The sequence below is a fragment of the Tupaia chinensis genome, unplaced genomic scaffold, assembly GCF_000334495.1.
Source record: "Tupaia chinensis unplaced genomic scaffold, TupChi_1.0 Scaffold144150_1, whole genome shotgun sequence".
In the NCBI taxonomy this organism is placed as follows: domain Eukaryota; kingdom Metazoa; phylum Chordata; class Mammalia; order Scandentia; family Tupaiidae; genus Tupaia; species Tupaia belangeri.
This window is the reverse complement of record NW_006204006.1, coordinates 277,088-292,508: the sequence shown is the minus strand read 5'-3', so window position 1 is coordinate 292,508 and position 15,421 is coordinate 277,088. Positions and strand designations below refer to the sequence as shown.

The following is a 15,421-nucleotide window of genomic DNA, read 5'->3' as shown; positions in this document are numbered from 1 at the left end:
TGCTGTCCCCAGCATGTCCTCTGACGTTCCCAAGTCCTCTGGACCCCTCATGTTCCACCCTGGGCACCAGAAATGAAACTGGCTCACCACGAAGGCCTGACCTATCCAGTCACCCTAGTGGCCTCTAAAGATGAAGGCAAAGGGGCAGTTTCTAGGTGGAAAGGTGCCCAAAACCAAGACCCTCGCTGCCCTGGTCTCTCCCTTCAACCAGCAGACACACCGGGCAGCCAGACCCCTCTTGTGGGCTGTGCAGATGGACAGCATAAAAGCTGGCTGGCCAAAACGGGCCCTAGATGCAGCTGGCGTGCAGAAATGGCATGGCAGACTGTGACCTCGGGAGGCCACATATCCAAGCCCAGGGCAGAAACCTGGGGCATGGGACAAAGGTCATCAAGTCCCAAGAGGGTCCAGGTGAGCTGAGCCCAGGGTCAGCCTGGCCAGGTGGTAGGACCTGAGGGTCAGGATAGCCACTGGACTTTATCCTGGGCACAAAGGAGACAGGCTGCCTCCCTGTATCTCTGGCCCAAACACAGAAAACCTTTTCCTGTAATCTCCTGCAGGGCCCTCCTGTCCTGTTCTGCCCACAATCTACCTCCTGACCACCTGGCCCATGGGGGTACACTCAGACCCAGCCTTTTAAAGGGCCATAGCACCCACCTCTGTTCTGCTGGCCCTTCTGCAGCTCTACCCTCTTCCTCCCCACACACACGTTCCTAAGGCAATCTGTACAGCATGGCTTAGTTCCTGCCCTCTCCCACTGCTGCCTGCCTCAGGCTGCTATTCCTACACATCTGGTTTCCCTAGGCCAGAGGTATAGGCTTCAAAACAGCCCTGGCACCAAATGCACCCACCCTTTGGGTCCCAGTGACTTCAGGTAAGATGGTGCTCCTGTACCCTTGGTCCTGACCTGAGGGGTCACCCAAAACCTATCCTCCGTCTTGAACGTATCTCACTCCTTTCCTGAGGGCTGCACCTGGGCAGGTGCTTACCTGTGTATGGGTAGCAGACAGAGCTCAAGGGCCAGCTGCAAACAATCTAGGCTGGCAGCCACGAGCAAGCACAGGGCTGTCTGCACTCAGACACACAGTATCTAGGGCTCTCCACGCTATCGCTGTAATTGGAGAAGCCTCTCCCTGCTAGACCTCCCTTGGGAAGGCACATGCTTTAAGTCCCAAGCCCTCCACATGCATTATTCCTGAGGCCTTTCTGTAGAGGCCAGTGGCTGCTCCAGTCAGGCCTCAGTGCACAGTCCACAGGGTGAGGCTACCTACATGAGGCCAAGTGTGACAGACAAGAGGGATGTCAATGAGGGTATTAAGTCTCATTTAAGTAGCATCTCCTTTGGGCAAAGTTTCCTGATCATATGTTACCACAAGAAGTCCTTGTTAACCTCCCAAGCTCCAGCAGGTCCTCTGGGCAGGAAAAGCCTGAGCATCATATCCAAGGCTGCTCAGGGGGCAGATGAAGAGATCTCTGGCTTCAAGGGTCACAAGTACTGACTGAAAAAGACTGGGCCTGCCGGCCTGCCAGGGACATGCTATGCCAATGGGCTGCAGAAGCTGCATATTCCAGCACACCACTGAGGCCACTCCTCAAACTCAATCCAGACCTGAAACCCAAGTCTGGCCTGCAGGGGCCTTGGCTCTCCCTGCCTGGGACAAGATGTTCCATGTGCCCTACAGGACTGCCTCAGCTCCTAAAGTTCCCACCTGCAGCTAGGAGGCAGCTTCCCAGCAAGTCTCCCGGAGCAGCTAAAGCTGGGACAAGATTCAGAGACCACAGGGTAGCTTCTACTTCAGGGCACCTTCACCTGGTCAATGGCAGAGGAGCAAATAGCTCTGCTGGAAAGGTCCCCAAGAAAGGCAGTTATGAGGAGTAAAGTGATGGGACTGCAGCTGCCTCTCCTGGACAGGCTTCATCCAGGATTATTGGCACCCCAGTCTAAGGCCTGCCCCTCCCCAAGGAGCCAGACTGAGTGAAGAAAGAGTTCCCCAGAAGCTCAAACAAAGCACAGGACCATTTTGGAATTTCAGAAGACATCTTTATCCAGACAGAAACCTCTCTCAGAAAGTTAGGCAGCAGTTACTAAAATACACTCTTGCCAAGTAACTTAAACATTAGAATACAATAAGGAGCAGGGAGAGTGGGTGGCCCTCTCTCCCTGACAGGGCCCCAGGTCCACTCACCCACCCTTGCTGCCCTACCGGGTCAGGGCTGACCCAGAGCCCTTAAGGATGGGTAGCCATAGGTGGGTGAGGTCCCTCTTTCTCTAACCCAGATCTATCCCACATCCATCCCTCCCTTGCATCCCTGCATTGTCCTCCTCCCTCAGGTACAGGCTGCTCTATCTCAGTGAGCTGGCTGATTTGCACATCCAGAGGCCCTGGGCTGGAGTGTTTGTGGCAGCAGGACACGACAAGGTGGCCTGCTGTGGGAGGAGGCCAAAGCCTTTGGCTGGTTCAGTGCCCAAAGGAGATGTAACAGAGCAGGCTGCAGAGGCCAGAAGTCTGGGTCCTCAGAACCCAGGGCAGACCCCTGCCCATGATGGGGATTCAGGACTGCTGGGACTTCTGGTTGGAACAGCATGAGCTCTCAGGCAGTACATAAGCTCAGGGCATGTTGGCTCAAGATGAGGGCGACATCACCCCAGCAGGGCTTTAAGAGACAGCGGCACATCCAGAGCACATGGAATACAAGGAGTCAGTTTGGAAGAGGGCTCTAGCACCCGAGGAGCATCCTGGGCCCATTTGCCCAGGCTGCTCCTGTTGGTGTCCAGCGCTGGGCCACACCAGCCCAGATCCATAACTGCTCCATCGACCCCACAGCTGCCTCTGACCAGGAGCTGGCAGGCTGAACCGGCTGATAACAGGAGGTGCTGGGAAGAGTTCAGGTACTGGCACCCACTCACAGTGCCATGAGGGGACCACTTGTCCAGATGTATAGCCCCTAGTCTTGTAGCCACATAGGCAAATAAAAATCAGTTTTGGGAGCAGACAATATGCACTGCTTTGATGCCGATGTTAAATCAAGTCATGGCTGATGCCCACCATGGGCAGCTGGGTGCAGCTAGGCTTGCACTTTCCTCGAAGAAAATATTCTCAGCTAAACATATGACACCGAAGGATACCCCACCTTCAAGGGCTCAATCCGCTGGCCACTACGGCTCTGCCCATAGGCTATGTCTGCAGGTGTAGGTACAGCTGCGGGGAGGGGCTGCCCTTGTGGAAGCCAATTCTAGAGAAACACCAGCTCAGAATGTAGAAGCCTATGATTGCCTGGCAAGGCAGAGTCAGGCTCTGCCAATTCAGGCCTGTCAGCAGGGATTCCCCTCCCCCACCTCCTGAAGTGTTAATGTCATTAATGTACAAAACCCCAAAGCCCTACAAGGACCAAACAGAGCTGGCTCTGACTCCCCCAGAGCCTATCTGAGGGCTGGAAACGAGCCCCAGCGTCTATGAGCCACATGGGGTTTATGATTTCATTTGCCCAAAAGTACAATTTTGGGGACCTCAAATGCATTCTAAAAATCACAACTGTACACAAAATTTAATGCCCCACCCTTCTGCCATCTCTCTGTTCCTCCTGGAAACTCCAATGAAGATGCCACTGGTAGGGCCTTCTGTGAGTTCTTCTTTCCAGGCTGCAGTTCTGTTGGGCACGCAGGATGCTCGGCACAGGAGTCTGCTGATTGCATCACATAAGTGCACAGCATGAATTTTGTTTCCGGGCCTTGAAAGAAACAAAGAGGACCTGAGGAGGGCCAGAAAGCCCAAGGGTGGCCCAACATCACCCAGTGAGGTAGAGGGGGCTCTGCAGGCAGTGGGAAGGAGAGACGAGCAGCACTTCCCCAGAGCCCATGGAAAGCTGTTCAGTGCCAAGCACATCCCTATGCTTGTCTGAGCTCCTTGCCTTGTCTTCACACCCCACTATTATCAAAATATAAGACTCCAGGGCCAGCTCTATGGCACAACAGTAATGTGCTGCTTAAAAGACACTGGATCTGGGACCAGCAGTTAGTGTAATAGCTATGTCGCTGGACTCCCATGTAGTTGACCGCGGTTTGAGTCCCCGACCCAGTGGCTTACACTCACGCAGGGCAGTGCGTGCGTGCCCAAGATCCCGAGAGGAGAAGGGATTGCAGCGTGGCCATCCCCCCTAGGGGGAGATTTCTTGCTTTCTATCCCTCCGTCTCTGTCTGTCTGGTGAGCGCACGTGCCCTATGGTAAAAACCTCTCCAAAAAAAAAAGAAGACACTGGATCCTGGGGCCACTAGGTGGCATAGTGGTTAAGGCACTGGACTCCTACATGGCTAACCGTGGATCGAGTCCTGGACCAGGTGGCTTGAAACTCGGGCTGGGTGCCTAAAATTCTGAGAGAGATGACCAGCACTGTCAGAGTTGGGTCAATGTGAGCAGAAACTCCTGGGGCTTTCCTTCATGCCCTGTGTGATGGCAGTCAGTGTTTCACTGACTACCTAGGCCCTCACGGAATAAGGACCCTACACTCACTGCTGGCAGCTGTGCCTCTGCCCAGGGTGAGGCAGGTACTCACGGTTTTGTAGAAGGCCTTAGACTGTGTCCCCAGCACTTCAGATTTGGACACCAAATCGTCCAACTTCTCACCTCGCTCCAGCAGAGACTCCATGGTATTGTGCTGCAGAGAAGGAGGATAGCTCTGTGCCCATCCAGGGCAGCTGATAAAAAACCCCAGGTCAGGCTAGATAGGGAAGCCCTTGCTCTGAGCTCCCCTCCAATATAGTTACCACATCACCAGTAAATGTCCGAACATGTCCCAGAACAGGTGCTATGCCCAAATATAGGACAGGACCTGAGGATTTCCCATGAAACCTGGAGGTTTCAAAGTCCCGGCACATGCTTGGGTAACCCTGCTTCAAGGCAGTTCATGGATACACACATTCATAGCTATGTATGTGTGTACATATAACACATGTGTGTAGGTGGGTTCTTTGAGAAGAGGAAACTACTGGGGCACTATGTGGTTGTGCTGTGTTAAACAGTATCCCCCCAAAACTCATGTCCACCCAGAGCCTCTGAATACGATGATCTTTGGAAATGAGATGGAATTAGTTCAGATGAAGTCCAACTGGATTGCGGAAGGCCCTGACTCTATGACTAGTATCCTAAGAGACACAGAAAAGGCCCTGTGACAGCAGGAGCAGTGGGATGACCATCTGCAATCCAAGAAGAACAAAGAGTTGTTGGATTTCAAAGACTCAGACTCAGTCTGTAAAGTACCTACTCATAACTTTTCACACTCATTGTGTCCAAAGAGTAATATTTGGACATAGCAGATTAAATAAAATATATCATTACAGTAAATTCATCTATTACCCTTTTGTCATCTGAAGTTATCAGGATTCCAAAGAAACTGTGAGCTACACAGGGATGCATGTTCGCACTACCTCCCTCTGAATGGCATCATGAGGTGATTTGTCCAGCACTCTGCGCCCAACACTATCCCTGCAGATTGCAGCAGGGTGCACAGTGCAGCCCTTCCTGGAGAGGAGTGTGCAGGGAGGTCCTTGGAAAGCCAGGGCAGAGGAAGCAGTGGCTTGCTCCCTCTGCAGAATGGCTGGAAATGGCACAGATTGAAGAGCTAGCAGAAATGTCATTGTCCCTGGGACCAGCAGTGGCATAATGGCTATGTTGCTGGATTCTCACATAGTCAACTGCAGTTCGAGTCCCAGATCCAGTGGCTTAAACTCATGCCAGGCGCATGTGTGTCCATGCCCATGATCCCAGGAGGAGAATGGAGGAGAAGGAATTGTGGCGTGTCCCCCCCTCCCACACACACATGGGTGATTTCTTGCTTTCTGTCTCTCTGTCTTTCTGGTGAGCACACATGCCCTATAGCAAAAAGATAAATAAAAAAAAAAAAAAAAAAAAGAAATGTCATCATCCCACATGCGGAGTCTCAGACCTCCGATGGCAAAGTTGACTGGTTTATGATACAGACAACAGGACCAGCCAAGTGGTATGGTGGTTAAGGCCACTGGATCCTACATAGCCGACTGTACAGGTCCGATTTTTCGGACCTGGTGGCCTGAAAAATAAGTTGAGTGAGTGTGCATGCATGCCCAAAAATCCCAAGAGGAGGATGGAGAAGGAATTATGGCATGGTCATCCCCACAGTGGGGTGATTTCTCACTTCCCCTCTCTCAGTAACTCTCTGACAAGCATACATCCTCTATAGTAAAACAAAGAAAAAAAGGATACAGACACCGAGGGCCTGAATCCCACACTACACTAGAACAGAGCTGGTGAGTCTGACTTCAGCACAGTGGAACAGCAGAGGAAGAGCAGCGTTCCAGGCCCTGGAGTCTCACAGATGGCCTCAAGCAGAGGCAGAGAGAGGGCTGGGTAGAACATGTGGAGTGAGCTCAAGAGGTGACAAGAGACAGATACCCAGGGTCTTTGCATCCAGTCTTCAACCCAAAGCCACACCCTGGGACACCTCAAGAGACACTGGTGCTTACATTGGGTAAGATTTCCCCTGGACTTCGCCTCTACTCTGGTGTGAACCAGACACTATAAGGTAAGTAGGGGGTGGAAAGGCATCCAAGGTGCTCACATGCTTGCTGGAGACACACACAAACACACAGTGACAGCAGGGAGTCAGAGACCCATCCCTGGGGGCCTGGCTGCAATCTGGGCACAAGAGGGTACAGGAGAGTCCCTCCAGCTGAAACAGTACTAGGAAAGCACATTTTGTCCTGGAGTGGATTCAAGAGCTGCAGAAGAGTTAAGAAGGAGAATGACTGTCTACTGAACAGAACAGAGGTGGGGAAAGCAAGAGAACAGATATAGGGAAAGGCTGCAAGGGCAGATCCTGAGGAAAACACATGGATGCTCCTGGTTCACATGCACCGAGGACTAAAAACGAAAGTAGGAACAGAAATCAAAGTAGCAGTCACAAGCAGATTTCAGATAAAAATGCAGGCCCATGGAGGAAAGCAGGTGATGTGGTAGTGAAGGTGCCTACATGGCTGACCGCAGTTTAGGAGTTCAAGTCCCAGTCCTTGGAGGCTTGAAAATTAACACTGGGCAGGGGCATGCATGTCCAAAATCCCAGGAGAAAAATGGAGGGGAAGAGACTGCAGCATGGCCAGCCCCCTTCAGGAGGGGTGTGATTTCTCACCTTTCCTCGCACTGCCTCTCCCCCTAGAGAGAACACGTGCCCTATGGCAAAAAAAACATTTAAAAAAAGAAAAGAAAAAAAGGCAGGGCCCCAGCTTTTCTTACATCTCTGGCAGCCTTGACCCTCCATGCATGGGTCCACACCATGTGCTCATTCTGCCCACCTATTACCCAACCACAAGACTTTGACATCTTCCATGAAGAAGCCCCAGTGGTGAGAACCAGGCTCAAAGGCTCGGGCCCTACTAGAATATGGGTTAATGAATGTCTCCCAAAGTTCTCTGTGTTGTGACTCTTATGAAAGTGTCGACTGAAAACTTGACCCAACTGTAGTGCGCAAAAGGGGCTTTTGGGAGATCAGTGATTTGGCAGGTAGAGTGGGGTCCTGTGTCTGAGTTCTGGTGGGTTCACAAGGAGAGGAAATAGGGCAGAGAGTGGCCACATGGGTACAGACCAGAACCAGGAAAAGCTGAAGGGCAGTTCCTACTTTCCACCATGCTGCGTCTTCACTAGCTAGTCCCTGGACTTCAGATCTCCAAACCGTGCCCCTATCAACCTCTATATCAGCCAGGTTCAGGGATTTCTGGCAACGATGCAACAGCACACTAAGACATACCCTTAGAGCATAATAAGCACCCAGACAGGGTGCCATGAGAGGAGGACTCAATCACACTGGGTCCCAGCTCAGACGCTACGAATGGTGTGTGCCATGAACTGAGACAGATAAGAAGAGGTGCTGGGGTTACTATTAAAACCAGGATAAGGTCAGTCCCATAGCATTGTGGTCAAACTCTCCATGTAGGTAAACACATCCCATGTGGCTGACCAGGATCTGAGTCCCCAGCCCTGGTGGCTTGAAAAACAATCAAGTATGGGGACCAGCAGTTGGCGGGGCATAATGGCTATGAAGCTAGATTTCCACGTAGTTGACCGCGGTTCGAGTCCCGGACCTGGTGGCTTAAACTCACACGGGGAGCATGTGCGTGCATGCCTAAGATCCTGAGAGAATAGAGGAGAAGGAATTGCGGCATGGCCATCCCCCCTGGGGGGGGTGATTTCTTGCTTTCTGTCTCTGTCTCTCTCTGGCTTTCTGGTGAGCGTACATGCCCTATAGCAAAAACCTCTCCAAAAACAAACAAACAAAAAAAAACAAAAAAAAGAAACATGTGTGCCCAGGCTCCTGGCAAAATGAAGAACTGGAAAAGGAACTGTAACATGGCTAAGCCCCACTGGAGGATACCCCCATTCTACCTCACCCCGCAGCCCCCAGCCCTCCCTGGGCTTATACTCCCAAACCTTCAAACTCACAAGAATGATCTTAGTCTCGTCCAGCTCGGCCTGTACTTTGGACATGGGGTCAGCTTCACGGGGGTTCTGGGAAAGAGCCAGAAAGATGATGCAATCAAATCTCAAAGCCGAGGAGGCTGCAGATGCTCAAGGGTTGGAAACCCCCGCCTGTTTGTTCAACCACACAACAGACAAGCCAAATGCATACCCAGAGCTTGGGTTTCCAGGTGTGAAGGCAAATTCCCTGACTCTCAAGCATATCAGACACCTTCAAGAAGTCACTGACCAGAGTGACCAGGGTGGGTGGCTTTTCCAGCCTCCACCAGGTCTAGCCATGTAGTCCCCTTACTGTGTTTTTGACCCTACCTGGTATGTGCTGAGGTAGCGATCCAAGACTGTGTACTCGATGGAAGCAGGGGACCCCCTAGGCCAGTGTATCCTGTCCACCTCCTGGGAAAACTCCTCCAGCACCTGCAAGACAAAGGCCTCACAAGATCACGCTCCCTACATAGGAACATTCTCCTGAACACTGAGAAACAAAGCACCCTGCGCTCCCACACTACCCACAACAAGGCTGCACATCTCAGTGCCTCACCTAGAAGCAGTTCCCAGAGCCTGGAGGAATGGGGGGGAGGATACCCAGCAGCATGGGGGTACATCTAGGCTTAAGTTACTCCTCCTGGCTTTTTTCTCATTAAAATATATCCACAAACTTGGAATGAAAAGGGACATATGCTCAGCCCCACAGGCACCTCATCCCAGGAATGACAAACATCTTCTGAGTTTAGGCCACTGGGTATCCAGAAAGAAGGATGTTGTCCCTCTAATTTTCCAAAGCAATTCTTCACAAAGGGAATTAGTTATTTTTGCATTTAAGTAACCCCCAGATTTCATGTGCTGGGAAGTGTTTTAGTGCCATGGGAAACAAAATGAGGCCACTTTCTGCAAAGGGACCATAGCTAGCACCATACAGAGAAATCAACATTCAAGTGTGATGTGCCCTGCTGTGACTGACCTCCATCAAGGGACAGGTCACAAGAACCACAAAAGGCAACACGGAGTTAGCAAGGACATTGTGGAGAGGACAGAGCAGAGGCTTGGGGTGGAAGAACATGAGACACAGCTGCCCCGAGAGCTGTGTCCCACAGGAGAGACACTGTGATTGGTGACCTGGACATAAAATGGGCTCTTCGTTTTGAGTGAGGAAAAGCCAGATACGCTGCTCTGGACCCTGTCCAACCCTTCCTATAGACAGTGTGGCTGTCCCAGCTCAGGCCAGGGACTCCATACTTGCCATCCCATCTGGTCAAAATATACACTCACCTTTTCTAGCAAAGTGAAGGCCACTCGGGACGGGTACTCGTTGTCAGCAACGACCACACCTGCAAGACTGTCACTCCGGACATAGACGTGGCACAGGTACTCTGGAGAGACCAGATCAGTCATGTGGACACTTGCAGAAGCATGTCACCCCTTCCACCCACAAATGGTTAAGGCCTCAAAGCACTTGTACCTGTCTTTCAGGTCACAAGAAGCAACTGCTCTAAAATCCCACAGCTCCAAGTGCAGTGGAGGAAAAGTTCTGCAGCAGGGCTCAGTGGCCAGCAGGAGCTACAGATGCCCAAAGGCATACAGTGCAGAGACAGGGTCTAAAGGAATTACTAGTGGGCACAAACACACCCAGACCACATGCCCTCCAAGTTACCCCTTTGAGCTCAGGTCAGGTTAGGCTATATCTTATAGGTTTGAAGCCCTCTGAGGCTCCATGCTGTTTCCAAAGTGAGTGAACACAGGACAAGCCAAGGTACCTCCACTTTCTAAAACACACTTTCAGAGTGGCTAAAAGTCAGGAAATCACCCTAAGGTCTTGGTCTTCCATATCTGGCAATGTCAGTTATCATCTTTGAGTAGTTAAGTGTGGGGAAGGCAGACACGACTGAGGGCAGCTGAAAGGGCAGAAGCATGCATGTTCGCTAGTGCCTGAGTCACAGGTGCCTATGTATCACCAACCCAGGCCCTGTGCCCACACGATTTGACGTCAGTGTATGTGAGATGATCTGCATTCCCGACAAAGTTCATGCCATTCTTTCCTAATCTACCTGCATAACAAACACCTTTAAGATAAACATCTAAAAATCTTTATATGACACCTGATTTAGGAAGCAGAAAAACTGAGTTTTCAGGTTCCAGATGAAAACATTCAAGGGACTCAGAATGCAGTGTTTCCTCCATAGTTGGACATCCTTTCTGGAAGCCCTACCACTTGGAAGGGAAAAAGACTGAAAATGAGGGTGCCTTACTGTTCAAGAGGGTTGGACCTAATCTCAAGTGAGTCTAAACTTTGGGGCAATTTTGTTCAAAAAGCTTGGTGTTTTTGTTTTGTTTTGTTTTTAAAGAGAGATTTTTGCTATAGGGTACATGTACTCACCGGAGAGACAGAAAGTCAGAAATACCCCCTCCCACCCCCAGGGAACGGTCATGCCACAATCTCCTTTCCTCCATTCTCCTCTAGGGATCTTGGGCACATACACACATGTGCACACACACACATACATATACATACACACACACACACACACGCACACACACAGTGTGACTCAAACCAGTCGACTACAGGGGAGCCCAGCAACGTAACCATTATACCACCTGCTGGTCACCAAGAAGTTTGGATTTGGAAGGTGGGCACAGAATCCTGCATAAGCAGGGACAGGAGGAAGAGGGGAGGGGACAAGTAAGCAGAGGTGTGAGGCCCAGTAGCCCTGTACTGGCTGAGAGCTTGTCTGCTGGATGGTGCACGGGGAGGTCAGGCGTCCTCACTTTTTATTTTATTTTATTTTTTTTTAGATATTTTTGCTATAGGGCATGTTTGCTCATTACAAAGACAGAAAGCAAGAAATAACCCCCTAGGAGGATGGCCATGCTGCAAATCTTTCTTCTCCATTCTCCTCTTGGGATTCTGGGCATGCACACATACATGTCCAGTATGAGTTTCAAGCCATCAGGCCTAGGACTTGAACCAGGGTCAGACACATGGGAATCCGGTGCCTTACCCACCATGCCACCTGTTGGCCCCTCACCTTGTTCTTTGAGGGATGCACGACTGCCCTTCGCTGTGCGTTCCACGATAAGCTGGCTTGTGAAGGTCATGAATTCCTGAACACTGGAAACAAAGCACATACTTATCACCTTCCTCCTTTGCTTTGTCCCCAAAGTGGACAGGGAAAGTGACCTCTGAGTGCACACATTATGGGACGTTGCTTCTTGGTTTCACTTCTTTCTATTTCACCCTTAGTGATCAATAAACACTATAAACGGACAAGAATATAGACAATTACAAGTCACCACAACAGGATGAGTCACATTTGCTAGTCTGTTGGCACATGGCTCACCCACAGGTGAGTGCTGCTTCAGGCCTCTGGGGATCATCCAGGGACTGGCCAGGAGCTCTAGAATGGAAGAAAGTGGATTCCCAAACCAGAAAGTGGGAAGTGACCATGCCAAACCCTGAGAGAGAGGAGAAGGCTCATGGTGGGACCAACAGAGAGAATGCAGCCAGATGGAACAGTCGCTGGTGATGTCATGAATGATCCAGAGGGCAGTCAGGGCCACCGGAACAGGGTCCTGATTAAGGGTCCATAGCAGTGCTATAGCAGGGTCACATGGACTTACGTGCTGACGCTGACATCCAGCTCCACCACTGGAAGCTGGAACTTCAGGCAAGTCACTGCCCTGGACCCCATGTGTGAATTCAAAATGCATAAACACTGGGCACACCGTAGGACTTGCTACTAGAATCCTGAGAGAGTATGATTGAAACCATCTCTTATGACAAAAGGCCACACCTAAGGAAGCCTCTGCAGTAAAACTAGGAGAAATGTGCTAAGAGAGGATCATAATTAGGCAAAGGCAGACTGTATTAATTGTGTGAGAGCCCATCTGCAAGAGCCAAAAAGGGGGAAATGATTTCAAAGTTTTCAGTCTAGGGTCTGATATTTACAGGGCAAGAAAGACAGAAGTGAGAAGGTCTTTGAAGGAAACAAGGTACATGGGAACACGTAATATTTTAAAAGACACTTGTGGAGATAGTCCTTTAGTACTGTACTTGTTGGAGGAAAAAAAAAAAAAAAAAAAAAACAAAGATCACAGCCAACTTGGCACCAAAACTCAATCAGGGTAAAGTAACAACACAGTGCAGAGAACAGAGGCCAAAGACGAGATAGCAAGGGAACAAGAACTTCAAGAAGGAGCCAAGAAATGATGCAGCGATTTTACTCTGGATACAAGGGGAAAGTAATTGGAAAGGCTATTTGCACACTCATTTTCAGAGCAGCATTATTCATAGTAACTAAAACATGGAAGCATCTCAAATGTCCAACAGATGAACAAACAAGCAAAGTGTGGTGTTTATACAAAATTGAGTATGATTCAGCCTCAAAAGGAAAGGTAATTCTGATGCATGCAACAAAATGGATGAACCTATGTAAGTGCAATAAGCCAGTCACACTTATATGAGGTCCACAGAAGTCAAAATCAAAGAGACAGAAAGTAGAAGGGTGGCTACCAGGGACTGGGGGAGGAAGGAATGGAGAGTTAGCATTTAAAGGAAACATGATTTTAGTTTGACAAGAAGAAAAGTGATGGAGATAAATGGTAACATTTGCACAACAATGTGAATGTATTTAATACCAGGACACTGTATACTTGAAAATGGTTAGGATGGTAAGTTTCACATGTGCATTATTTTACATGCATTTTACCATAATAGAAATAGAACCCAAAAGTAACAAAAAGCTTCAACAGAACAACAAAGCTTTTCAGATCCAGTAAGCCACTGAGGTTCTCTCCTCAGGAACAAGCGGCTGCAGGGACCACTAAAAACAGTACCCAGGCAGCAGGTTCCACCAGACTCTGAGACAAGAAACCAGATGTTGATCCCATGGAATCTTTGTCTTTTCCTTGTCACCCTTACATCCTCCCAGACAGGCTGGACATATCTGTGGTCCTCCTAATACCTACTTTCCTACAGTTAAAGTCCCCCCCCCCTATTTAAAAGCCTGTAAGCCCTGCAGATCCCAACTTCCCCCCAAACCTTCAGTATAGGGCCCTTTTTGGTACCACTAGTCCCCTTTCGTATCACCAGTTGTCCTGGAAGCATAAATCTGGGTCTGAATCCAAGCTGGATGTGGAATATCGTTTCTTGGGGAGGGGGGGACTCAGTGACTTCATATACAGAAAAGGGGAGGAGGGGAACACTCATACCTCTCAAGACTGAACTCCCAGGAAACCCAGAAAAAAATATAAACGTGTTGCTCCAACTGCCTGCGTGGGGATCCCTAGTGGGAGGTAGGAGTCGAAGGGTAGATTCTGGGCCTCGCCCACTAGCCAGACAGCCTAGGCATGAACCTCAGGGATCCGTGCTACTTCAAAGTCCCCTTGCAGTTTCCACATATACAAACGTGAAAAAAAAAAAAGAAAAAGAAAAGAAAAGAAACACTGAGTACCTGAAGATGTTCTACAAAAATCATGTACCTTTCACGGAAGGAAGAGCAGTCCGTGGATGAGGAAGAGGCCACCGCTAGTCCCACCATGTAGGCCGCACGCCTCCCCGACCCACCCTCCCTGACCCTGACTCAGATTCCAAATCCTCCCGGCAGGTGACCGACCCCCTGACGATCTCGCGACCCACCCCCAGGATCCTTCCCGACCCCACTCCCGGGTCCTCCCGACCCCGACCCCGGCCTCTGCGACCTTAGCCGCTCGACTCTGAATCCTCTCGACGTGCGATCCCGACCCTCCCCTGAGCCACCCCCAGGGTCCCTCCTGACCCGACCCTCCTTGGCCCTCCCCGGGCCTCCTAGTATCTGACCGACCTCCCCCCTCCCCTAGGTCCTTCCTCACCGTCCCCATCCCACTCCCAAGCTTTCTCCACCCCCAGCTCCCTGCCGGAGGACGCGACCGCCGCCCACCTGGACCTCTGGAAGAAGCTGAAGGAGGACACGTCGTAGGCGGCTTTGAGCAGCATCGCCTTGGGCTCGCCTTTGTAGAGGACGCTGAGGCTGTACAGCTTCATGGCGCAGCGCGGCCGCCGCCCCTTGGCGCCGCGGCCCCAGCGCCCGTTGCTGACGGGGCCGCCGCGGCTTCCCACCCGGAGCAGGAAGCCACGTCCGGTTCCGCTCAGAGCCAGGAGGCGAGGTCTCGTGCCCCGGACGCAAAAGAGAGACCGGAAACGGCGCCAAGCGGAGGTAAGACAGTGCGCCTGCGTGATTGCTGGACACGCCCCGCCCCGCCCCGTGAGGAGCCGCCCCGACCGCTGGGCTTTCTGCGTTTCTGCGAACCGAGTGGAGCTCTCTGGCGCCTTACTACGTGGTGTGCCGGTTATACAACCTGTTCTGCTACCAAGAGCTGCCCTTGTGGGCCCACCGGACGCTGAGGGTGCCACACGCTTGTGTCAAACCAGAGGCCCTCTCAGGGATCGTGCACTCAAACATGGCTCTAATCAGGTTCTCAGCCTCCGTGGTACTGATGGAGTTGGGTAGTGCATTATTGGGGCAGGGCTAGCATATTCGGTGTAGCCGCGTCTCAAGCCTTATACCCACTAGATGTCAGTAGCAAGTCACTTTATCGTGGCAACCAGCCAACCTGCCAGTCGTTACCAAGTGTGCCCTAGTAGGGATGGCACAGAGAACCATTGCTCTGAAGTAGCCGTCCCCAGTCTTCCCAGCAGCAGGGACCAAGCCCTTGTGAAAACAGTCCCCGAAGGAGGGTGTGTTGGTCACAGGATGACGCAAGCACACCACATCAGTTGTGCACCCCATTTCCACCACTACCATATTGCAATATGCAATGAAATAGTCACAGAATAGGTTTTGAGCTCCCACGAGAAACCAATACCGCTGTATTTTCCAACAGGACACAGAGCCCAGGTGGCAATTGGAGCAATAGGGAATAGCTGCAAACACAGGCAAAGCCTTGCTTGC

General features: G+C 51.0%; 1 protein-coding gene across 2 annotated transcripts; it reads right to left on the bottom strand.

The window, feature by feature from the left end:
* Positions 1-2,024: 2,024 nt before the first annotated feature.
* YKT6 (YKT6 vesicular SNARE protein) lies at positions 2,025-14,572 on the bottom strand. Of its 2 annotated transcripts, none has more exons than XM_006166016.3 (7): positions 14,411-14,572; positions 11,522-11,604; positions 9,768-9,868; positions 8,811-8,915; positions 8,466-8,531; positions 4,552-4,653; positions 2,025-3,729 (listed from the first exon to the last, which is right to left on the bottom strand). In XM_006166016.3, the coding sequence occupies exons 1-7, from the start codon at positions 14,512-14,514 to the stop codon at positions 3,694-3,696; spliced, it is 597 nt and encodes a 198-aa protein (XP_006166078.1). In that variant the 5' UTR covers positions 14,515-14,572; the 3' UTR covers positions 2,025-3,693. The 2 variants fall into 2 exon arrangements, with proteins under 2 accessions (XP_006166078.1, XP_014438677.1); XM_014583191.1 differs by lacking the exon at positions 14,411-14,572 and adding an exon at positions 13,704-13,876.
* Between the last annotated feature and the right edge of the window lie 849 nt (positions 14,573-15,421).